This window comes from Sphaerodactylus townsendi, linkage group LG08 (assembly GCF_021028975.2).
Source record: "Sphaerodactylus townsendi isolate TG3544 linkage group LG08, MPM_Stown_v2.3, whole genome shotgun sequence".
Lineage (NCBI taxonomy): Eukaryota > Metazoa > Chordata > Lepidosauria > Squamata > Sphaerodactylidae > Sphaerodactylus > Sphaerodactylus townsendi.
The window spans coordinates 33,898,978-33,925,553 of NC_059432.1; the positions used below are offsets into that span (position 1 = coordinate 33,898,978).

The window sequence follows — 26,576 nt, forward strand, 5'->3', positions numbered from 1 at the left end:
ATTGTTCCTTATTATACAAATAAGAAATACCACACTTAAATTGGCTGCCAGTGGGTTACGTGGTTTGTATGTTAACCTCATAGGATTTTCAAGGCAAGAGAAATTCAAAGGTAGTTTGCCATTGCCTGCCTCTGCATCACAACCCTGAAGTCTCCCATCCAAATACTTGCCCGGGCTGTCCTTGCTTCGTTTCTGAGTACTAATGAAATCAGGCTAGACTGGGGCTATCCAGGTCAGGGAATGAGGTAAATTGCTTGGTAATAAACAATTAATTGACAGTATAGGAAAAGTATCCCAAGCTTTCTCCAGAGCTCCCCCCCCCTCCCCCGCCCAATACACACACACTTTGTTTTAATTGTATGCATGACAGGCTTTTTTATTTTAACCAACTGAAGGTATGGATACAGTCTCCTGCGATTTTTGAGATCTACGTACATTTTAAACTATAACCCACCCCCTCAGTTACCAGGTGATCTAAAGGTAGTAAGTGTACAAGCTTTGGGGTAAGTTTTGTGGTACACAAGAAGATTATTGAGATCACTAAGAAAGGGTTAGTAAAGAGATGTAGTTGAGGTGTTGTGTGATTTCTGGGCTGTTTGGCTGTGTTCTAGTAGCATTTTAACCTGACGTTTCACCTGCGTTGGCATCTTCAGAGGATCTTCAGAGGATCTGAAGATGTCAGCCACAGATGCCGGTGAAACATCAGGAGAAAATGCTGCTAGAACACGGCCATACAGCCTGGAAACCACACAACACCCCAGTGATTCCAGCCATGAAAGCCTTTGACAATACGAAGATGTATTTATTTACAGGTTGGTTTAAAGAAACAAATAAGCATCACAGGTTTCCAGGCAGACAAAGGAGAAACTTTGCTGAGGCACATATATTTAAACTAGTTATGGTTTCAGAGAGCCATTGACTTTAAAGCTTTCAGGCACAAACAGGTTTTTTTCTGACTACCCACTAGGACGGATCCTATCTTGGATCCTGTTTGATCCACTCTCGCCAGTCTGCTCTTTCCCAAGAGTCATGCTACATTATAAAAGGTCTGCTCTCCCCAGAGACAGGCCTAACAATTGGGCACTCTATTTTCTCTCAAAAATAAAGATAAACCACTGTACCACACAGTTACCCTTTGCTCTATCTGCTCTTTTCCCTGAGCCAGAGCTGTCACTGCTCACTCTTTCTGAGTCAGATCTCAACTAACTTCTCACCTGCTTCTCTCCAACATTCCATCCCGTTTCTCAAAGGTGATTGAGTGCTTGAGCAGCACTCCTGCAGGCTCAGCTGAGAGGCTGTTTTTTTCCCTTCAGGGTCAGATGATACTCTCTATCATAGTATGGGACATGGAAGTTGTGTATGATTTTACATCTTTTTTGTGATGTGAATGAGCCATCTTAGACCAGTACACTGCTGTGTCAGAAAACAATAGAGTTAATATCCTTTGAAGTGGTTCTACAAAGGGCCAATGGTTGTATCTTTATGTTTGTCAATCTTCAAACTGAAAGGTGTTTTATTATTACTTGCTGGTTTAAGGTTAATGAGCAAAGTGGTCATGCTTTCCCCAGGATTTACAAACAGGTCATGAGTAATTGCAAGATATATTTTTTTTCACGGCCATCATTAGTTGGTGGGACTTCAGCATTGGTTGTAGGAACCTTGAGTTACAGAGGGGCCACAAAAGAACAAAACAGATACCCCTTGATGATTAGATGTTTCCTCCAACCGATGGTGAAGTTAACTTTCACTAAATGCATTGTATGCAAATTCAGTTCTTTATATTACCTACTAAAAGTTTCCCAGTGTCTTATTATAGACAATAATGGGCTAGATGGACTAAAATTGTGAATCAGTTTAAAGCATCTTCATATTTTCATGTTGTGTATGCTTTGCTGCTGGCAGGGGGCCAAGTATTTTGGCTTCTCACCTATATAAAGTAGAAATGACAAATGTTCCATTTTATTAATATACGTTTCTTCCCAAGCAGGTTCAAAATGTGGTTCTTTATTATCATAGCATGTTTATTTCAAGGAACATTCATTTCAGAAGAGTTCATTTCAGAAGATCATTTGGAGAAATATACAGCGGATTCTGAGTACTTTTTAAATGTTGTAAGTTAGATACACACTTTTTACCAACATTAATTTGGCCTTCCCGGGCCAAAAAGTAAGGTGGGTGAAATGGAAATATTAGTGCCCAACCTATAGTCAGATATTGTTAATTCCATATAAGGCTGAGGAAAAGTGCTTACCCAAGGTGGATTCTATGCTAATATTTTATTAATCTTTCCTCTGTATCATGTATAATCAAGTATACTCTCCAAAGCCATCATAACCTGACAGACAGACTATAGCCGTGATGGCGAACCTCTGGCACGCGTGCCAGAGGTGGCACGCGGAGGCCTCCCCTCTGGCATGCGAGTGCCGAAGCTTCCCTTCCCCCTTCAGAGGCGGCTCGTAGGCCGAGTCATCTGCAAACTCACTTGCATTCTGGGCTGGGCCTTCCCCTCCAGCAATGCATTCTGGGGCTTCCCCTCCCGCAATGCATTCTGGGGCTTCCCCTCTTGCTCTGCATTCTGGGGCGTTCCTCTTCCACCTCCTTCACGCCGCCCAGACACGCCTACTCCAGTCAGTCAGTCGGTTCGGTAGGGACGAAGGCAAGGTGTCTAAACAGCTTTAAGAAGCCTGCTCAATTTCAAAAAGTAAGTGTGGAGGGGGGGCGCCGCGGGGGAGGGCGGCAGGGGATTTTGCGCCCCCACATGACCCAAATCCGTCAAGGCCAAGTGCAAGGCGCAAGACTCTCCGCTTCCTATGGGAGCTTGCGGCCACCGCCTGCACCCAAAGATCTTCAGCCAGATAAACCTCCTGCAGCTGTGCCTCCGCCCTAGCACGGGCGCCTTCTCCGCCTCCGAACACATGGAGGTCTCCGAGCTGGCAGAAGACAGGGAGTTGGAGCAAGTGGCGGCGGCGGCAGCAGCTCCCTCCAAGCTCCTCTCGTTGCACTCCGGCTGCTCCATGCCCTTTGTCTGGTGCAGCTGATCCCACTTGCCCTGCAGAGTGCCCGTCATGCCTGCAGGCACCAGCGGCAATCGGGCTGACTGGGCTCGAGGGTGCTTTAGGCGGCAGAGGCAGCAGGGCGACGCAGGGCCCGGCTCGACTCTTGTGGGGGGAGAGGAGGGGGGAGAGGAGGCGGCGGCGGCAGGGTCACCCCAAGCTTCTCTCGCTGTTCTCCAGCTGCTCCATGCCCTTTGCCTGGGCATGCAGAGCTGGGATCTCCACTTTGCCCCGCAGAGTGCTCTGCATCAAGTGCCTGGTGCAGGCACCAGCGGCGATCAACGCCAGAAAGCAACCCCCGCCTGCGCCCCGAGCCAGGTGAGTGCCTAAGGCGGCCGGGTCAGGGCTGTGCCTGGGCTCGAGGGTGCTTTAGGCGGCAGAGGCAGCAGGGCGACGCAGGGCCCGGCTCGACTCTTGTGGGGGGAGAGGAGGGAGGAGAGGAGGCGGCTGCGGCAGGGTCACCCCAAGCTTCTCTCGCTGTTCTCCGGCTGCTCCATGCCCTTTGCCTGGAGCAGCTGATCCCACTTGCCCCGCAGAGTGCCCGGCCATGCCTCAGCAGGCACCAGCTGCTTATCAGCCAGAAAGCAACCCTCGCTGGCACCCCTTTGCCAGCCAGGCGCCGCTGCAAGTGTTTCTCGGGCCGGGTTGGGCTGCCGTGGGCTCGGGATGGTGCTTTTAGGTTTATCATGCATCATGCTCGGCAGGGCCCACCTCGACTCTGCATGGGGGATGAGGAGGCGGTGGCAGGGTCACCCCCCGCCGGCCTGCAGCCAGCCAGCCACGCTTCCTTTGGACCTGGTGCTTGCCAGCAGAGTACATGGCTTTGAAGACCCTATATTATTCTGTTAAACAATGTATGTACATGTTAAAACAAGCATAACTCCAGAAACAAACATAAGGGACCTCATCTTTTCAAGCATAGCTGTGGGCCATCTGTAACTTGTGCAGGTTGCTTCTAGCTGGGCTTGTAGAGCCCACAAGTCAGTTGTTTTGAGGATAAAACAGAATAAGAATAGTTAATGCCACCCTCACCCTTTAGGGTTACTTAATAGAATGTTAAATAAAAACAAATGGCAAATGTTAAAAAAAGCATGAGGAGAGGAAGAAATGATTTTCCCCAGCAAATTTTGGTTTTAATTCTGCAAAATGGCAAACTTTAATGGTGTAAACTCCCTCCCCCTGGTGATTGCAAGCATTCCTTCTACATGGAAGCATTCATCTGAAAAGGCCCTTTGATTAAAGGGAATAGGAGTTCGCTAGAAATACCTTGCCCAAAAAGTCCAGTAACATCATGGATTTGTCTTTAAGTTCAACTGATCAATTATTCAAATTCAATTAAATGCGCCATGGACTCACTTCCTTTTATTAAAAAAAATCTTTCTATACATTCATACAAGGTATGGTCCCTCTTTGCAGTGGAAACATTTTGATGTGTACTTTAGCATTGAGTTGTTTTTCTAAATAAATGTAAGGAGCTTGTTTTTCTAAAATAAAACTCAGGGTGTATCTAGGTTAAATTGCTGTGATTGGTACCTGGCGAAGCATAAATGGGCTTTGAGTTGCGGTTTGGGCACTCGGCCTCAAAAAGGTTCGCCATCACTGGACTATAGGATGGCAAGTGGTGTAGATATCTAGGTAAATGATAGAATCTGAATGAGACAGAGTTGCCAAGTTGCCAACTCCAGACTGGAATCTCCTAGAAATTTGGGAACTGGAGTCTGAGGAGGGCAGGGTTTGGGGAGGGGAAAAAAGGGACCTCCGTGGGGTTTAATGAATCTACCCTCTAGAGTTGCCATTTTCTCCAGGGGAACTAATCTCTGTAGTCTGGAGATCAATTATACTTATGCAAGATCTCCATACCCCACCTGGAGGATGGCAACCTCCAGGATGCCACAGAAAGTAGCATACGAGGAACAATCCTAAACAGGTATATTTAGAATGCTCCTAAGATATATTGACGAGTAATACTGTATACTGTATACTGTAAGTAATGTTCTTGGGATTGCACTGATACAGCCTCCTTAGTTCTAAGCCTTCTTTGAGATTTCACTCTTTCCTCTAAAATGGAATTCTATTGATATAGGTGCAGATAGATTCTTTTTTCCCTTTCCTTTCCTTAAGTAGAGCTTAACTGCGATTTCAATTCATCATGGCTATTCAAGTGGGAGGAGCATCATGTTGAGGACTGGCGATAAATATATCCTTACAGCTCTATAGGAATACGTCCAAGAAAAAAATAAGCAGTGGCAAGCATAAAAGTAGGACATTGTTAATAATTAAATTTCCAAAACAACAAAGTTCAATTTTTTAAAAAGTTAATAATCTCATCAAATTAGCTTTCTTGCAGCATTCAGGGCAGAATTCTACCATTTTAAGTTTGAACTCTAATTCACCTGTAAATTCTGTAGTATATTTATTGCTTACATAACAGTGTAACAGTCTCTTCTCTCCTTGAGTATTTGTGTGTGTTGGTTTAGCCTCATGGGTTGGGTCTCTGATTGTTGGTTTTGTTTATTATTTAGAAATGTTTCATGAGCTCTCTTATCCTGATCCAGTTGTTTTGATCCCCGTAACTTCTTGCTGATAAATTGATTTTTTAGCACACTCATTTCTGTTGTGTGAACCAAAAAAACTAGGAACTTAAGCAATTACCCTCTCCCTGATTTGCAAGCAAAGGGGAACATCACAATTTCTGTTTTCAGTGAGCCAGGGACAGTGTTAAACACTTTGCAACACAAAACCTGCACTGAGGCCATTTCTGCACAGCAAATGTATAGCGGATTGTAGTCAGGATAAAATAACCCGTTTTCCTGATTTTGCATTCACTTTCATCTGTGCAAGCTGCGATTGGAGCCCACAGAAACAATCTAGGTTGCTGTCATGCCTTGGCATGGAGACGTGCCTTTTTAAAAATTTACTGCATAGTTACACAGACGTGCACTAACAAACCCCCAAAGCCATGTTGACTTCTCACAATATCATTTGTACCTGTGTGGCTATGCAGATGTATAGTGTGATTCTCAAAAAAAAACTGGTTTGGGGGAAATAACATGGGCAGATTCATTTTAGGGGCAGGATCTGTGTGAAATTCCCTCCCCAAATGTTTTTTTTTTCCATTCTAAACCCGTGTTTATTGGCTCATAAAGAGTAAGTCTGAGGTATTTGAATGCAATTTAAATACTTATATATTTTAAGGTGCTGTGAGTCTCAAAAATCCTTTGCTGAGATTCCATGGAATCTCTGTGGACAAAAATATACACCTATCATCTTGCACAAACCTAGAAAATCGTAATTCATTGTATTTCTTTCACTTGAGGAGCAGGGGAAAGAGAAGGAAGCATTTCACCTAGCTCTTCTCCCTAAATAAAGCCCACACAAAGCCACCTTGATATATCATGAGGATCATTGGATGATTTTAGGGGTGTTCAAGGGGAAGGTCATAGGATCCAGTTCTATGTCTTGAAAATTCAAAGAAAATCAGTAGTAGGTTTTCTCTGTACAATCCAGGTCTCACGCTTTTGATCTCACAGAAAAGATCTCATGTACAGAGTCTATGTTTATCAGCTATGTAATCCTTTAATACTTGGCAAAGTTCATCAGCTCTGTAATCCTTTAATACTTGGCAATGAAGGGTGAAGGCAGTGGACATGATTCTGTCCTCCTCTTTCTCCACACCTTGATTATACAAACATAACAAGTATGAGCAATGCCATTGTCATCTGCCTTTGTGGGAATCTTCCACTTAAAAAAAAGCCAATGAATATAATATAATTGAGGGATAAACTGCATGTTTTGATATGGCCACTGACAAATAAATACAATTTCTGCTTCTGGTGCTATAATTGCCTCCCCTCACCCACACCCCAGAGCTAGGCTAAGACTTTTTATTTCACCAAACTTCAAACTGTGTATGTAAAACTGTTTGTTTTCTTTATTCTTTGCTTTTGGTGGGTTATAGCTTGGTTTGACTCAATTACTTTTCATTGGTCTAATTTCTCTTGTCAAACTGTTGCTTTTTTAAAGTGTTGCATGTCAACATCTGGTATTTTATTATTGCTTATAGGCAAGGCTGTATTGCTGCAATTTTTACTGCCAAGTGCCTCAAGCATTTTCATGGATGTGCTGGGCTAGGGCATGGGCATAGCTCAGTAGGCCAGGATCTGCTTTGCATGTAGAAAATCTCAGATTCATCCCCAAACATCTCCAGTTAACATAATCAGGTGGCTGGTGATGTAGAAAATCTCTACCTGAGACTTCAAAGAAGAGCTGGTAGTCAGTGAAGACAAGATAGAAACCTGGACAGACCTATGGCTCGAAGCATGGGCAAGTAGCTTCATATGTTCATCAACTGATAATGTAACAAAGATTTTAAATACATACTTGTCCTACAGGTCCAAAGCCTGTTGTGTTTTTGCAACATGCTCTGCTTGGAGATGCTACCCACTGGATTTCAAACTCACCCAACAACAGCTTTGGTTTCATATTAGCAGACGCTGGCTATGATGTTTGGCTGGGAAACAGTAGAGGGAATGCCTGGTCTTTACATCACAAGACGCTTGAGCCAACTGAGCAAAAATTCTGGGAGTTCAGGTAAGAAAACAGTTTTTAAAATTACTATAAATAGATTCTAACTTCATGCATCAAACCTATGAAAGGGTCTCATTGATTCATTCATCAGTCAAACTAAACATGATGAAGGAATCCATTTTTTCAGTCATGTATCATCCACATTCATGTATCAAGTGGAGGGCGGAAATAATATTTACAACAGAAGGAACAGGCAGGTTCAAGGTACACTGTCCCTTTCCCTGCCTTACCTTTCCATATTATATCTGTTCAGGCACTTTTACTTTACAATATTGATAGCCTACTTTTCTTCTGTCATAGAACACAGGATGTTGAACCTAGGCTTCCCAGATCTGCCATCTAGATGTGAACTAGAGATAGGCCGGCTTAGATGAAGCAAGTTTGCTGCATTGTGTGACTTCCAGAGCCACTGCAATGTAATGGTCAGAGTGCCAGGCTAGGGCCTGAGAAAACTTGTCATGAAGCTTATTGGATGACCTTTTGCCAATCACACTCTCTCAGCATAACTTACCTCACTGAATTCTTGTGAGGGTTAAACAGGGAAGAAAGAATGATGTATGCTTCCCTGAGTTCCTTGGTGAAATGGTGGGATCAAAACTAGATATTATCCTTGGATGATTCTTTCTCCTGTAAACTCATTTGGTAATCTATGAGCCTCTTCATCTGAATTTCTGTTTGGAGTTTCATGCTCCATATTACTTTGTCTTATTTTCATACAGAAGAGCTGGCTTAGGATTCTCCCATTGTTTCATTTTTTGTTTTGTTTTTTTCAATGCTTTTTGCCAGTAGATTTAATTATAGACCTCAATTCCTCAATTCCATTTGTATCTTTTCTCCTGTTGTATTATTGATATGTTTTGTGCACACTGATAAAATGCCATAAAAAGCAATCTGAATTTGGTTGTATGGTATCAAGTTGCTTGCTGTGTGAGGTTTTAGACTTAAACTAGCCAGGAGGGCATCTCAGTAAGTAAATAGAAGATTAATCTTTTTTCACCTGGTGCCATGAGATGGATTGACTTTATAAAGGAAGCCATAGCCCTCAATTTGCATGACCTGAGCAAGGTTGTTAATGATAGGACATTTTGAAGGACATTGATTCATAGGATCAACATGAGTCAGAAGCAATTTGACAGCACTTAACACACACAAAGACCTACCAGGTGTCACAGTCTTACGCCTTCTGTTTAGGCAAAAGAACAGGTATATGTCATTAGACAGCTACCGCCTTGCACCTGGGCGTAGTGTCAGGAGTTGGCAGTAGGCGGAAGAAACACATCCACCGTGATGTTTATTCCAAGTCAGGAAGGCTTTATCTTGGTGCACATAAAGGCAAGATAACATACTGTACAAAACTATCTTCACCACATGGACTACCAGCACAATCCACCTTATTCTATGATATACCTATATACATATCTCATCCAATCACAGATTGGGTCATCTCATGCGGCACCCGGATAGTGATGTACTTAGTGACCTTCAGCAGCTTCCTGCTGTGACCTTCAGCAAATTCTTGTTTAATAAGTCCAGTTAATATTATTCCATATCCTGACAGTACAGTGCAACCCTTAATGTGACCTGCTGCCATGTGGCAATGGCCACTGCTAGCCCAGGTGTCAAAGTTCTGTCTTCCTAGGTAGAATCAGCAAAAGAAACCCTCCTCTCTGTGCCAAGGGGTTTTATTATCTCTGTTTTCCCACCCCATCTGTTTTCCCATCCCTTCAGTCACAAAAGCCTTTCCTGAAGTCTCCAGGAAAGATCTGTTCTAGCCATTCAAACGACAATTTCTCTTCCCTGCAAGTTTGTCATTGTCTTCTAGCTAGAGATGAAACTCATTGTTAATCTTTTGTATTGTCCAAACATCCAAAATAAAACACCTGATATAACCTCTTTGGTAAGCTGCTAATATGTCACAGATAATAGGAGGTTGGAGAAGCTAGAATACTGCCGTATTAAAAAAAAATAGATACTTCCATCTGAGCTGCTGTGGTATCTAGTTAAGGGGTTTATTTATCCATCAACTCAGGAGTTTATCTGTCAGTGCAAGAGGCCTAAGGATGGAAGGCAAGCTCAGATAAATACCATGAGAATTTTTAAACTGGCTTAAAGCAAAAATACCATCTTGACAATTTTGAATTTTTAGAAACCAAATGTACTGGCATGTTTCCTTATTATGTGCCCTTTCACAAATATTATTATGATCCCAGGCTTTAATAATCTCACGGGGAGGTTGTAGAACAGGAGAAGACCTATAGTTTTTCTTCAGATAGCCACATGAGACCAGCAGTGTATTAGGAACTTAAGCCAATTTGAGGTAAAATCACTAGAGCGTTAGGTGACCCTTCAGGGGAACTGATGGCAGACCTGCTTCAGTTATTAGATGTAGATGCACTGCTGGGATACCCTGAGGGAGTCCTAAAATTGTCCTTACAAAGATATTTTGTATGACATCCAATTGATCCAACAACTTTTGGTTCCCTCCCCAGATCTTAACCCTATACAGTAACTGGGGAACTACCTTACCTAAGAAAGCCTTGAGGGCTGGGGCAACAAAGTGCTGTCTAGGGTTGGTAAATACCCTAAAAATTCGTTTAAATTCAGATTCAGATTTTTGGGGGCATAAAATTATCTGTATGCTCGAATTAGACACATAACATTTTCGGATGTGTCTGGATTTTAATTGTTAATTTTATCAGTTCGATTAAGGGGAAAGTTTGTGTTTGCCCACTGACAAAAAAAAAAGATCTGTTAGTCCTGTTACTGTCTATGGAATTGATTATTGTGTTTTATCTTATTGGACATTTTTATTTTACTGTACCTGTTTTGTTGATATGGTTTTATGTTATGTTGTTAAAACCTGTGGTTATAATTCTTAATAAATATTTACTCAAGGATGGAAGGTGCTTTGCACCCTTGATGGAAAGGGTGTGACAGAGACAATCAAACCCCTGGATAAGAGGGGTGGGTTTGGGGGGTATTTTGCTGAATCTGCATAGGCCAGTGGTGGCGAACCTTTGGCACTCCAGATGTTATGGACTACAATTCCCATCAGCCCCTGAATTGGCCATGCTCGCAGGGGCTGATGGGAATTGTACTCCATAACATCTGGAGTGCCAAAGGTTCGCCACCACGGGCATAGGCAACCAAACCCTCATACCTGTCCTTCTGCACCCATTAGCACACCACAGCAGGCATAGTTTTTCCCCCAAGGGTTAGACAACTCATGCTCTTTTGCCTCAAAAGAAGGAGCCAAGTATGCTACAGAAAGAAACCTCGAGAAGGAAGGGACAGGGCAATTAACATTATTAATTCATTTTTGTGTGTGCCTAATATTTTTATAGTTTTCACGAGATGGGATGCTATGACCTTCCAGCAGTAATATACTACATACTGAATGAAACGAGGCAAGAACAGCTTTATTATGTCGGTCATTCTGAAGGTTCTACAAGTGGTATGTTACAGAATTCAGGACGTTTTGCAAGAGCAACATGACGCAATGTGAAAATGTGTCCGACAAATATACGGGCAAAAAGAAATTGTGACAGATCTTACCAGTTTTTCCAGATACAGGGCAATGCTGTGAGGACTGAAAACATGTCATTGCTATTCAAATGAGCGCTGGCTGCATCCCTGCCTTCTCCCAGTTACCACATGTATTGACGCACAGTTGTTTTAATTGCTGGGGAAGACAATGGCAAACTACCCTATCAAGTCAGATGACCATCGCATCTGTTTTCTTTGGCAGATGTAAACGCAGCGATTGCATATAGTGTTTTTATCCATTTCAATTTTATCTTTAATTGTATTAATTATCTATCAATTATTAATATAAATTTTTGTTTTGATATGACCCCATGTATTAGTAGTGACCTGATTCTTGCACAAGAGATTACATCTAGCTTTTGTAACTATTGTATAGTAACAACATCACTGATAGTAATGGGCAACTCAGGCTGTCTTTTGCATATGTTTTCAGAGAACTGTTTCAAACTTTGATGTCTTTTCTTGTGGTCCAGTGAAGTCTGTGTTCTCCAAAATTTTAAACATTCTCCTGCCCCACTAAAATCAAAATAAAATTATAATCCTACTGCTGCTGGATCAAAACTAGTAAGAATATAGCATTAAAGATTAGCTTTGTGCTTTCTGCCAATCAATTGATTTTACTATATAGATAATGAGAAGAGAATACATTACACAGTAGTAGATTGTCTGCACTAAGAGTCGATCTTGAGCTTTTAGCACTCAAAAAATGATATCTTATAGACCCAGTTTTGAAATTAATTAAATGCAAGGTTGTCCCACACCTTCTCTATGAATTTGAAATGTGGGGATGAAATGAGGATACTTTATCTAGTCCTGAAGTACGGTAATCCAAAACCAATTACTAAGACACATTCCAGCCCTTCCCAAGGAGTCCACAGTGGCCCTGATAAGAGCAGAATCAGGTTCACCTTGTATTACCAGCTTGGGCACACCTAGCTGTTCTAAAATACTGGAAGAGAAATAAAGCTTCTAGATCTAATTTGTTTAATTAACAATCTTTCAGTCTTTTCCTATCTAAAGATGTGAAGTGTCTTGGATTTCGTAATAGTATCCTGTTGCGATACTTCATCCCCAATAACCTGTTAGGAACTTTTGCTGATAACTCTCATATTAGAAACTGGGTATTCAGTTCTGATGCATATATCTATTGAGGTTTAATTTTAAAATCTAAAGCAGGACCATGGTATAAATTAATTAAGAACACTTTTGAACCTCCTATTTGATGAATATCACAAATTATAATCTCAGAGTAACCTTTACATCATTACATTTACAATCTATGAAAACAGCAATATTGTCTGCATATTGTTCTCAAAGGGATCAACAAATATGTATTGGAGGACTTATCACACTGTATTCTATTATGTCCATTGTATACTGATCTGAGGGCTAAGTTTTTGGTGGGAATATTAACTTATCTATACAAAAGGCATTTTGGTGATGACTTGGTTTTTAAAGAACTGAGCAAGCATGCGAGTAAAGGGGATAGGCTGCGCTGACACGAGTGCATTGCAGAACATTAAAGAGGTGGGGCCCACCGACTGCTGTCAGGAACTATGCCAGGAATAGTCAGCAACAGTTTTCTGGAGCCTGTTGTATTTTTTTGCACAACAAGCTTTATTGCTAGTCTGGTATAAACTTATATTCAGATGTTGAGAAAAATCAGATTTTTGTTGTCTGAATGTCAGAGTCAGACATGGTATTGAAGAGAGTAACCATTTACATTTTCAGGCTGAATGGTTTGAACTTGTTTTATTACATTTTAATATCTTATTTGTACTAGTATAGTATAGATATTTCTGTTATTACTCATTTGTTTTACCTAAATTGATAGTTATATACAATACATTTTACTTTAAATAGACAGTGAAATAATTATATAATTTGCTGGCTCAGGATGTGTGTGTTTCTTTTTTTAAGGTTTCGTAGCATTCTCTACTAGGCCGCAACTGGCTGAAAGAATCAAATTATTTTTTGCCTTGGGACCTCCAACTGCAGTTCCCCATCTGACAACACCTGCTGCAAATTTTGCATACATTTCTAAAGGAGTGCTTGAAGTAAGTGCTGGACTTCAATAGTGTTGGACCCTACCAAAATGACAACTAACAGATGCATAGACCAGTCCTATGCACATTTGTTTGGAAGAAAGTTCCACTGGAATTAATAACTTTGCTATGCAAAGCTCTATAGTCTTAATTTTGTAACACCCTATCCATAGAAATTTTGGATTATATGTGTCTATGTATCAAATACTATAAAACCTTTAAGCTGCACTCAGAACTGCTCCATCCTATCACTCGCACACAGCCAGACAACGTAAAATATATCACCACTTATTGATAGGCTAAAAAATATTGCTACTGATTCAGAGGTGCGAATCCAATCCATGTCTTACCATTTCCCTGAGTGAATTCTGAATTCTTCCTCCAACCTAGGTAGATGTCCTCCAACTTAATTGCTCTTTTTCCAATGAATGAGCTACAGAACCTGAAGGAAGATTCTCCAGGCTGAAGAAAAGCCATTTGGAGAATGGTTGGATCCGCTTCACAATAATGATCTCATATGCCTTCTTGGTTATTACATGGTCAGATAATTCCATGACAAATCCAGTGCTCTGCTTCAGATTAGGGAAGTACTTTTATTTATTTACAGCCCAGTTCAGAGCTTGCAGTGGTGGGCCTCAACACTGCTTTGGCACTACCCCACTGCCTGCAGGGAGGCTTCTTGACAGCACAGTGAGGCAGAAAAAAAATCCTTCCTGCTGCCAACAAGCTCTCCATTGGGCTCTATTGTGCAAACACCCTGTGCTACCATTCCAGTGAGCGAAGGCTAGAAGGAAACTTACTGAGGTGGTATCCTCCCCCCCAGCCCACCCTTGGAGCTCCCCAGCCACACCAGTGCAACTTGTTTGTGCTGGTGGGCCTAGGAGCAAATGGTGGCTTCTGGGTAGGGTGCCACAGAGCCACACTGCTGCCCTGGTTAGTTCCCCCTCCACTGGTGCATTTGTCCCTTGCATCAGCAGGGTGGCACCCATGGCAGGAAATGGGTGCACCAGCACCAAAGTGCAATTCAGTCCTTCTCCTCTGGAGTGGGCTGCCCACAATCAATGAACAAAATGTGATCTTTTAATCACTGTAAAAAGGAAAAAATGTGGACTCTGATTGGGTGGAAAGAAAGAATGAATTTTTAATTAATAAAATTATGGAATAAACAGAATTCCTTAACATTATTTGATATTCCAGGATGTGATGTATTCTGGAGTAGTTGTCTGATTTAGAAAGTTCAAGTTCAGATTACATTCAGAATGAGGGATGGGGAGTCAAGTGATTTTGAAACCAATGGATTCTTGAAACCAAGTGATTCTGAAACCAAGTGATTCTGAAACCAACCTGTCTGCAGAAAATTGGGAAAAAATCTTCATAAAACTGTCTTTTGTGAATGTTTCCACTAATCATGCTCAGGTGAATAAATTTAGTTATTGCTTGGTTTCAATGAGAAACACATTTCCAAATATAACCTCCCTCAAAACAGATAAAAACACAACTGAGATGTAGTTATCAAGGACTGCACCCATTACCCAGTTAGATCTTTTTTCCCCAGTTTTTTGCCAAATGGGGGAAAAGTTCTCTGTTCTGCGGGCAATGAAATATGTTTCTTTCTTACCTGCAGCCTCTCCCCCGATTCTATTGTAATAGAATTCTCAAGGAGTACAGATTTTGCAAAAGGGATCCCCCTTCCATATTTCAGAGAGAAATGAGGAATATTCTGTGTTTTACAGGCCAATAAATTCTCCTTAAGACACCTGAGAGTGGTATCATAACATTTTCTTCCATCCTTCCCTGGTTCTGGGATCCTATGGAAGAAGTTATTTTTTTTAAAACAAATGATAATGACTATTAAACCTTGAACACTCAAACTCTACATCAATTCATTTCAGTTTTTATTCTTCCTTACTGTGTCTAGCACAGTTATCAGTATCTGTTAAGGAATCAGCAAAGAGCCTTGCATGGTGAAAATGAAATGTTTCAAACCTCTGAACTGTGACTATCACAGAGAAGGCAGAGGGACTGGTTGGTGTTGAAGGCCCCAAAACTCCCATGTCTGATGACATCAAACTGCCTCCACCTTGGGAGACCCCAGCTGCTCCAAAAGCACAGCCATGTCTCACCCAAACAGATGCTAGTCTTAAGAATGTTAGCAGAACATGAACATTAGTAGCAGGAACCATATACAACCACCCGTCCTTTTGCTATCTACTCCTACCTCTTTCAGTTGCCACCAATGAACATGCAAGGAGATGGAGACATAATGTATAGTGCATTCTGGGTGTCTATGACAAAGTTCTGTGGCCTCACACCAGGAGCTGGTCCTTTAAACCTGGGCACCACTTCCCATGTTGTCCTCCTTAGCCTTTGTACTATGCTCCTCTCCCAGGCCTTCTCAGCCCTGCTGCCTCTTAGAACTCACTCTGCAGGCCTGTGCCTGGTTCACCTTTTCTGAGTAAGCCCCATCGCTGGTTGAGTGCCATCTTCTCTTGCCCTTCCCTGCTGCAGCCATCCAACAGCAGACAGCTAAGCATAGCTTCACTATTCCCAGTTGTTTCTCTGCTTTCCCAACTATGTGCAGGCTCCTGAGCATTTCCTGCTATGGTCCCCTTCTATCCCCTCATCTGCTCATTGCCTTTTTGAAATGTGCAACTCACCTATGCAGTTTCCACCATAATGTGTCTTGTGTACATCATTGACTTCCTTCCTTCCCTTCTTCAAGTGAAACGCAGCCACTGAGCAGATGCTGAGCAGAATGCAGGGTTCTGGTATTTTCTAATCAGTTTCCTATCCAATAAGTGCTGGGGAGAGAGGCAGAACGGGATACATACAACATTGCCTGATTATTTGATGTGTCTTCAGTGTTAACTAGTTGAAATTACAATATCTTTCAGGTTATACTTGGCACAAAACAAATTCTACTGTTTCCAGCTAATCTGAGAAAATTATTTGTTAAATTATGTATTTACCAGCCTGGATTCTGTGCGTATGTTTTGGCTTTTATATGTGGATATAATATCCCCAACACTAGCATGGTAAGTTGTATTCTTGTCTTTATAACACTACACCAAGTCAAAATTTTGGGATGAAACTGAGATAAAAGGAGTTGTTAAGACCTACCAAATGTGTAACAAATATCAAAAGTAAAGGTTGTTTCAAAAATAATGGCTTTGATCCCAAAAAATGCCAGTAATTTTTTTGCCCATCCCTACTTACAATATTTCTGTTTCTTTTCGAAGTAACATGTCTAAGTACAAACATATTCCTCCAGCAGCCAGATTATAAAATTCTGTGCAGAGATTCTTCTCAGCTTTCTCTAGCTGTCTCAGCAGTTATGAGTTTCCTGTCTCAAATCTTGACACTATCAGAAGTGCTCTGTAAGTCTGTTCTCCTACAGATCTTTCTGAAATGAAATCATCAACTGAACACTGATTCATTGCTGCAGCAGTGAGTAAGCTACATAACCAAAAGGTTTCCTTAGATACTAGCTGGGTGTTGATGATCTACTGCCTCCTAAAACACAAAAAAGAGTAATGTGGTACCACACAAAATACATTTAAATGCAGCATCCACTTAAATGCTTGCATGACTGAACCAGTGCTGCTGAGATCCATTCCCAAGTAATGGCCACTAATAGTCAGGCAAAGCAGAATGGATGTTTGTTTGTATCCAAATATCACAAGAAACTATGGGTAATGGGCTGTGCAACCCAGAGGGTGGCCAAATCCCCCTCTGGATGTGGCATGGGCTTCAGCTGGTCTAAATGCCATCTCCGGGGCACTTATGCCAGTGGAGGGACAAATCTGTCAACACCCAATCGCTCTGGCCCCCACAATGCATGGCCACTATGCCTGGCCTCACACTGGCACTTGTACACTACCAGCAGCTGTACTGGTGTTCCAGGGGTGTTCCAGAGGGGCAGGGCCAACCTTAGTCTGGCTACAGACCCTTATCTGCCTCTGTATGTCAGCAAAGCAGCCATCAAGGAAACACAGCAATTTCACAGCATATCTCTATTCTCCCCTATGGAGGACTGGGAAGGTTTTTACAAACTTTACAAAAAATTAAAAACTAAAACTTTTCCCACTCTGCGGAAAAGCCCCGTGGAGCAGGTGGAGTGACACTCAAGCAGTGCCATGCCCATCTGCCTCAGCTCTGGATTGACCTGTCAAATTCCCATTTCTTACACAAATCCTCATTAGTCTACATGCATAACCAGAGACATACTCCAAGGGGGTGGGGGGTGCACGACGCACAGGGCGTGCCCCTCTGTGGGGGTGTGGTGAGGGTGTTCCAGGGGTATGGTGGGGTGGGGCGTTCTGGGGTGGGATGGGGGTAGAGGATGCACCAGTACACCGGGCGCTTTCCCCCCTTGCTACACCTCTGTGCACACAGATCAGCATTTGTTCATAAATGTCATAAATGTCAGAATGCTGTCTGCAGCCTTCCCCATTTGCAAGGGGACCCCTGAATGTTATCTTAAACTTGCTGGCATTATTGGGCTGCTAGCAAAACCTCAGTATGTTTATAGCTTGTTGAAATCACAGCAAATGGGAAGGAATGGGTAGCAGGGCAAGGAAAGCCTCTTTCTTTTCACTCTGAGCTAAGGACTGCCAGTCTTTCCCTCCCTTAACTTTCTGCCTGACTTTTAACCAGACAAATTTTGTAACCCTCACCCATCATTAGAAGCTGTTACCCAAACATTGTACACATGTATAATCCTTAACTTTTAGAGTGTGTCAAACATGTACACATGTATTCCAAGGTGAAATTATATTGAGGGACCACTGCCTGTGTAAACCGAGGTCCCAAATTTGGAGTAGCACTTTGCTATGGGAATGGAATGATTCTCAGAAATAAACAGGCAGAAAACAGAATCGAAGTTCAAACCTTTAATTTAGAAAAATAGTGCAAAGAGAAGCAGCAGCCACACAGAGGATTGCATGTTTGCCCAAATGCACATGTGTATGCACACATGTACAGCTGGAGGAACTTCTGATTGGTGGGCGGAGGGCTAAGGGTCAAACTTATGCAATACATTCGGCCAAGAGTCAGGTTGCGCTTTGCCACTGAATACTGTAGACACGTGGGCTTAGCTGGATGCCTTTTAGGAGCTAGGCCGGAACTGGGGGGAGCACTTTTTTCTCCTTCTGATTTGGGGTACTTGAGTCATATTCTGACAATGTCACAGAAGCATAGAGTTGGAAGAGACCCCAAGGGCCATCAAGTCCATCCCCCTGCAATGCAGGACCACACAATCAAAGGAAGCACTCCCGGCATATGTTCATCCAGCCTCTGTTTAAAAACCTCCAAAGAAGTGTGAACAAAGCCAGCATTGTTAGCAAATGAAATGAAATCTAGCAACCAATAAAACAATGAAACAGACCTACCTTAATGTAAGCAGGCTTCTGAGGCCATGTTGTTTTTTTGTGCTCCATATATGTATATTTCAACAAATACATTGAAGTGTTGTTCTGACATCAATGGGACACGTCCACAGGAGTACCACCTTGGTTGTTGAGCTTAAAACTAGCACTCTTATGTAGCTATGGAAGCTCTCTTCTTTCCTACAAGCATTTCTACTGATACTACATTTTTTAAAGAAACTTAGTATAAGGAATAGGTAGCTAGTATAGCTACCAGCAAGACACTGTTCAATTAAGTAACTCCTCAAGAGATGCTCTGATTTAATATGATTAACAATTATTTGACTGCAGGACCGACTAGCGATGTATGTAGCCCATTCACCTGCTGGAACATCTTTACAGAACTTTCTTCACTGGTGCCAGGTACACTGAATTGTCAAATGTAATTACCTGTCAATTATTGAATTACTTTCACTATGCAGATCATTTTTATATCCTGGAATCAAGGCACAAGGAATCTGTTGGACATCTATGTCGGTATGAAAACAGTCTTGTGCCACCATCAGATTTGATAAATGGTTTCTGTTTTACAAAAACGTATGTGATGGTAAATTTGTTATAGACCCATCCAAAGGGCTGCACTCCCGGATGTGGTGCCATTGCCCCTCTGCCCCAACCCTCCCAAGGGGCTTTTCTAGTGGCATGGGGAAGCAAAAAGCACAAAAAAGCCTTCTCATCACTGGAGAACCCCCATTGGACTTAATGGACTGATGCCACTGAAAAGGTTGTATAAGTCCAAAGCCCCGGGGACCAGCCCAGCAGCGGCAATGGCCAGATGGAAGCCAACTAGCATTGGCTCCTTCCACAGCCATGCCTCTGGACCACCCCCACTATGCCACCACATGTGGCAGGAATGTTGGCACAATACTCTGCGTTGTGTTCAAGAGCCATGGAGGGCAGCAGTGGCCCCCCACCAGCAGATCCACACCTCTGCCAGGGCAAATGTCCTAAGAAGGGCGAATCAGCTGGTGTGGCCCTGCACCACCTCCAGCGGTGGATTCACCTCCCCTTTTGATGAGGCTGTAAATCACTAGATGGTTTGTAGTTTTGGCTGCTGTGGACTAACATGGCCAACTCTCTGGAACTGATATTAGCAATACCATTATAGCTGTTTTGATTTATGACATCCTAATTCAGCTATTTGTTATTGGGGCAAAAGCTCTAGTATCTATCCAATGGAGTTCTCCCAACCACACAAACTTCCATCTGTTTCAGTAGATGGAGCCAGTATACATGCACATAGGAATGTCTGTACTTCTGTTTCAGCCCATTTCATTGAAATGACCAGGGATCAGAGTGCATGCAAAAGATATTCTAGTCATGCATTTTTTAAACATTTTCATTGTTTTTAAGGATGACAATGATGGTTTGCACTTTTCTGTTTAGGACTTTTGAAACCAATTCTTAACAAAATGTCATCACATTTACATGCACGATGCATTAAATACATATTGTAATGCATTACATTACATTACATGCATGATACATAATCTCAGTTTGAAGGGCAAGGCTATGTCCCACTCAGTCTCATGTGTAAGTTTGTGTGCGAGAGCATCCCCATAAAGCAATATAGATCTCATATCTCCCTTCCCCTTTTCTGCCAGGGCCATGTACCTAGCCATTATATATACACTAACTTCGCCTCCCTAACATAAAACAAAAGACGTTCATATCACTTATCTTCTCTTTGCTTCTTAACTTACCGGTATTAATTTTAAGCAGAAAATTTCACAACTGAAAGAGCGATAGGTCTGAACTATTACTTGCAATAGACTGACACATCACTTGCAATAATGGGACATCTCATGAGGTTCTCCTACCTCCTTGCCAGGGACGTAGGTAAGGGAGGGGTCCTCAGGTTCAACCCCTCCCCAATTGTCCGAAGCTCCGCCTCCCCCCGTTTGTGGGTTTTTGCATTTTAAAGTGTTTTTTGTTTTTGGCCTGCAGGGGGTGCAGTTTACAGGCTAACGGCACCAAAATTTCAGGCTATCGTCAAGTGATACTCCTGATGATACCAGCCAAGTTTGGTGAAGTTTTGTTCAGGGGGTCCAACGTTATGGACCCCCAAATGGGGTGCCCCATCCCCCATTATTTCCAAGGGGAGCTAATAGTAAATGGGGTCCATTTTGAGGGTCCATATCTTTGGACCTCCTAAATCAAACTTCACTAAACCTAGGTGGTATCATCAGGATAGGCTGCTGCTGATACTTCCAGGTTTGGTGAAGGTTGGTTCAGGGGGTCCATAGTTACGGACTCCCAAAGGGTGTGCCTCCATCCCCCATTGTTTCCAATGGGAGCTAATAGGAGATGGGGCTACACCTTTGAGAGTCCATAACTTTGGACCCCCTGAAAAACTTCACCAAACCTGGGTGGTATCATCAGGAGAGTCTCCTAATGATACCCTGAAAGTTTGGTGCTGCTAGCTTAACAATTGTACCCCTGACAGCAGGCACCCCCCAAATTTTCCCAGATTCTCTTTTTAAATTCACCCCCTTCGGCATGGATTTAAAGTGAGAATCTGAGGTCCCCAGGTCAAACGTTGAAAGTGATGCTGTTTCAGGGTGGGGGGGACAATCCACCCAAAAACCCCATCACTTTCAATGTTATTTTTACTGGGGACCCCAGATTCTCCCTTTAAAATGAATTTAAAAGTACAATCTGGGCTCCCTAATTTAAACACCATTGAAAGTGATACTGTTTGGGGGTGGATTCCAGCATCACAGCAGTCGCCCATAGTGTGTGGGGGGATGCGCAAACCTCAGATTTTGCACAGGGCTCCATTTTCCCTAGCTACCCCTCTGCCTGGAGGGGAGAGAGAAGGGACTGCTGGCTGCCAGCTGGGGAGCCCAGCCGGGGGGGGGGGCAGGTCACAGGAGTCTGCCATCCCTTGCCTTGGAGAGCTGCTTTTTATAAGCACTGAGGCCATGGGCATGGCTTGGGGAGGTGTGGCCACACCCCCAGGGGTGGGTGGGGGCGTGGCCTTGCCCCCGAACTCCCCCATAAAAATCTATATCTATGTCACTGCTCCTTGCTCTGGGAAAAAAATGTCTCCTTGATGCCCAGTGCAGCTTCTCATGAGGTACTCCTGCCCTGTTGCTCTGCTTTGACTGTGGGCTACTGACAGTCTCCTGACACCACCGCTCTGTAAGTCTTGGAGGACATATGTCACCCTTTGCAGCACTTGCCATTGCTGCTGAGAGATTTAAGCCCACAGGACATGGGGCCATGAAAGATTTGCTTGCCAGAGGGTGGGGTGCAGCCTACCAAACTGAGGAAGACAGGGGCTGGAGGAGTCACCTGAAGGTAAGTACAGAAATAACACCTGGGTCAGCATGGTTTGGGGCATGGTGGAGGCACTCCAAAGGGAGCAAGACTCACTCAGTGCTGCTCCTAGAGAAGTCTGGGAGATCCTTGGTTGGGGCATCCCTAGATGATAAATATATGGCATCTCTTACCAATGGACTTTGTTATGTTGCAATTTTGTACATTATGCTGACTCAGGCAAACTCAGATTTGCAATTGAGCTTCCAGAGCCTTCTATTATTTCCCTTTCTCCCTGCCAATGCCACACTCCATCCATGAGGATGTTATGACCCACTTATGGGTTACCTGCCACAGTTTGAGAACCAATGATTTAAATAATGACAATCCAGTAATTATGGTCTTGTTAAGCTGTTGTAAAGATTGTAGAGCTAATGAGTGTGAAGCATTAATGTGTTATATATTCATTTGTTCAGCTATTTATACCTTAGTTTTCTCCCCATGGGAGGGGGGGAAGGGGGTGGAAAGCATCTTACCTCATTCTCCAATTCTCCATTTTACCCACACAATAGTAACCCTGCGAGGTAGGCCAATATGAGAGACAATGACTGGCCCAAGGTCAGTCACCACTTTCATGGCAGAGTAGGCCTTCACACTTTGAACTCCCAGATCCTACTTGTAATTTTGTATGTGACTATACATGTCTGTATGCATATAACTATATGTATATAACTATGAATTATCTAATTATAGATGACCTTGACAAAAGACTTCATGGCATATGACTACGGCTCCCAGGAAAAGAATATGCAGAAGTATAATCAGGTAGGGCAGCAGCCCATGAAAACTTCATGGGGAAATTCTCTCACTTTCTCCTGAAACCTCCCTGATTTCTCCCCTTCTCCTTTTTCCACTCCCTTCTTTTCTTTTAAAAATTGCATTTTTTAGTTTTATGATATAAACAGGCCAGAAAAGTGAAAAGAGCAAAACAACAATCACAATTATATCAACTAAGAAAAAGAAAAAAGAACTGCACAGATAATATTATCCACCATAATCTAATTAGCAATAAACAATGAGTGATAGTAGCCATAAAACAATAAATAATATGATAATGGAGATGGAATAATGATTATTGTAATAGTTTAATAACAATAGTTAAATACTCTATGCTAAATCTGATATACCTAAATCTGATATTAAACTGTACTATATGATGGATTATAACATAATAAAAGAGATCAGAACTGATAATATTAGTATTATAAATTCCTAAATATATTTCTCCAAAATGAAAATTTTCACATAATATATTATAATCTATTCATAATATGTTTAAATATTTTGGACCCCTTTTCAATATGACCTATTATGTGGATTAATTATAATGTATGTATGTACATCATTTCATCAGCCTCCTTTTCAGCTCCTCAGTTTTATACAGGAATTCTTAAAGTTCAGTAATTTTGTCATTACTGCATATTCAGCTAGATTAGTTTCCCAGTACTCTTGAAATAGACATTCTTCTGCTTTTCATTTTGCTGCAAGTATAACTCTAGCAGTAATTCTTGTGTATCAAAACAGTTCTTTTGGCAAAAATATCTAACATACTCTTGGCATTCATAGCAAATCAAATTTTTAAAATTTTCTGACTTTCAGCTTGTATTTTTTAATCAGTTTTTTTGTCTTTCTATATTTCTATCACGTATGATAAAAAGTACCATCCACTTCTTTATATTTCAACATTTTTCTTTTGTAATTCTTGCCATCATCATCTCACCATACATATTTTAACTTGTCCTCATAGATGTACTTTTTGTTGTGTTATCATCCTTTTAAATTCAGTCAGCTGCCTTATTACGCTTCTTGCAGTATGGATATCCTTTTTTTAGTCTTGGTGATTTGTAGATCCCCTGTCGCTATTTCATTCATTTTTAAGGTTTTTCTGGGAGTTTCTGGGAGTTTACTGAGATTTGAGTTTTTTAAAGAAACCCCACCCTTCTCTGTAAATGATCTTGTGTTGTGAATTTTGAACCCTCACATTTGACCATATATAGAATTAGAATTAGATATAATTATAATACTCTTCATACAACATATTTTTTTTATTTTATCATTTTTTATTTATTTTTCAATTTATATCCCACCCTTCCCAACAGGGCTCAGGGTGGCAAACATCAATAAAACCACACAAATCATGCAGTATAAAACCAATACCGACACAACGGTATTATTTAAAACATTCACATTAAACAATAAAAAGACAGATGGCGATAAAACCCTAACCAGACACCCATGGAAGGCAACGATGTTCCGGTCAGGCCGACTGGCATCATATGAAAGCCTGGCGGGGCAGCTCAGTCTTGCAGGCCCTGCGGAACTCGCAGATGTCCCGCAGGGCCCTAATCTCAGCAAGGAGCGCATTCCACCAGGTGGAGGCCAAGGTCGAAAAGCCCTGGCCCTAGTAACGGCCAGCCAAACCTGTCTTGGGCCAGGGTCCAAGATAGGTTTGGCTGGCCGTCACTAGGGCCAGGGACCACTAATAAGTTCCCCCCTGACAGACGGAGTGGTCTAGAGGGGGTCTAGAGGGGCAATATAGGGAGAGGAGGTCCCATAGATATGTAGGTTCGAGACCGTTCATAAAATCATAAAAACACACTTACCCTCACTGGTAACATAAAAACAGAAGAAAATATTTGTTGTTTGTATTTCTATTTTGTGTTTCTCCAATTTTAGTAGCAGGCCATAAAAACAAGAACAAAAAAGATGGGACCCTTCAGGTAAAATCCTGGGTAAAGGGAAAAGTTTTGACTTGGTGCCTAAAACAGTAAGGTAGGCACTAGATAGCCCCATATTGCCCAATCAGGTCCCATTATTCGGAGGAGAACCTACTGGTCATCCCCAGCCCAAAGAATACCTGGCTGGCCTTTTCGGTCCTGGTGGAATGAACTCGAGAGAGAGATAAGGCCCTGAGGCATCTGAGTTCTTTCTGCAGGGCCTGCAAGATGGAACTCTTCCACTGGGCATTTTCTAGGGGCCAACCAGGCTAACATTTATTAATATTGGCCTCCCAGGGGATATCAGGGGTTAAGTCAACATCATGAATGATATTGCTGAATTTGTTGTATTGTTGCATTTTAAATATTTTATTGCTATTTTAACAGTATTCTGTTTTATCTGTTGTATTGCCACCCTGAACCCTTCTGGGATGGGTGGGGTACAAATTTAATAAATACATAAATAAAATAGATCTGCCTCCAAGAGAAGGGCATTCCAAAGGAAAAGGGCCACCAATGAAAAAGCACTGTCTCTAGTTCCCATCTGCTTCATGGGCACAGAAACCAGAGCTGATTAGGAGAACCTTATCTGTTAGGATGAACAGTAGAGAAAGAGGCATTCTTTTAAGTACTTCAGCCCCCAACCCACTTAAGGCCTTAAAGGTAACATCCACTGTTTGAATTGTACCTACAAAGAAACAGTATAGATCTTTATGATTTAACATATTTATGCTCAGCCCCCGCAATAGCACAGCTGCCAAATTTTGGACTAGTTGTTTTCAATAAAAAGTGAAAGGCAATTTCTTATGGTTTCTTCACTTCAGTGGCAGCTTTCCCCACTCTGTGTCACCTCCAATGACATTCCTGAGCCCCACCCCCAGAGGCGGAGCAAGGAGAAACTGTGCCCGGGGTGCATGCATGCCCTGTGCCCCTGCCACAGCATCGCTCGCCCACGCCCACACCCCACCCTGCCATGCCCCCATCATGCCCCTGTCACACCTCCTTGATGGCCCAGCCACGCCTTTGCCGCTGCTCTTCCTGGGGTGTCATGCCCCCCATCACATGGGTTCTACATCACTGCTTACCCACACGCCCCAGCATTCAAAAATAGCATTTGGGAGGAACAGGGGGCTTCAGTGGGTTGGTGACAATCGTGAAGTCTGATTTGTTCACCGTGTTCAAGCCAGAAATCATGCAAGATACTACAATATTAGGTTAATGCACATAGGGCATTTGGGATTTCTGGCATCTAAAGCACTTTGATTTTTGGCTGTGACACATTTGAACATCGTTTGTGGTAACCTTGACTCTTTTTTGTATTTATTAAGCCATTCTTTCTTTATGTTTTTACTTGCATTTCAAGTTCAAATATAGCATCTATTCATATATTCAATGAATTGTGTCCCAAGGGGATGAGGATATGTTTTCTTTGGGCAGTGGAAAGTTAGCAGCATATTTTTGCATTTCTTTGGAACCTTGAAAGTACAAATGTTATTTTCTCTGTTTTTATAATTCTGAATCAGCTCTAAACATTGGAATAAAAATATTCTCATGCTATTATACATCTACAGAAATAGCAATTTTAAACCATCTTTTTAATTCCATAGACAACTCCTCCTGTGTACAAGATAGAAGATATAAAAATACCAATTGCAATCTGGACTGGTGGGAATGACTTATTCATTCATTCAAAAGATATAGATTTGTTACGCTCTAAAATTAGTAATCTTGTGTCTGAAAATCATATTCCTGAATGGCAACATCTGGACTTCATTTGGGGACTTGACGCCCCTGAGCGCATGTATGTGAATATCATTGAGATGATGAAGAGATATGCATAATCCTAGAGTGGCTCCTGGATCTTGACCAATCAGCACATAA

General features: G+C 42.2%; 1 protein-coding gene across 1 annotated transcript in view; it reads left to right on the plus strand.

Moving 5' to 3' along the window:
- Positions 1–26,576, plus strand: part of LOC125438561 (lipase member M-like) — a 54,179-nt gene extending 27,603 nt beyond the window's left edge. The window contains exons 8-10 of the mRNA XM_048506997.1: positions 18,949–19,020; positions 22,672–22,743; positions 26,303–26,576. Of these exons, the coding sequence (XP_048362954.1) occupies positions 18,949–19,020; positions 22,672–22,743; positions 26,303–26,536 (378 nt within the window). The 3' untranslated portion in view covers positions 26,537–26,576. The remainder of the gene's footprint in view (positions 1–18,948; positions 19,021–22,671; positions 22,744–26,302) is intronic.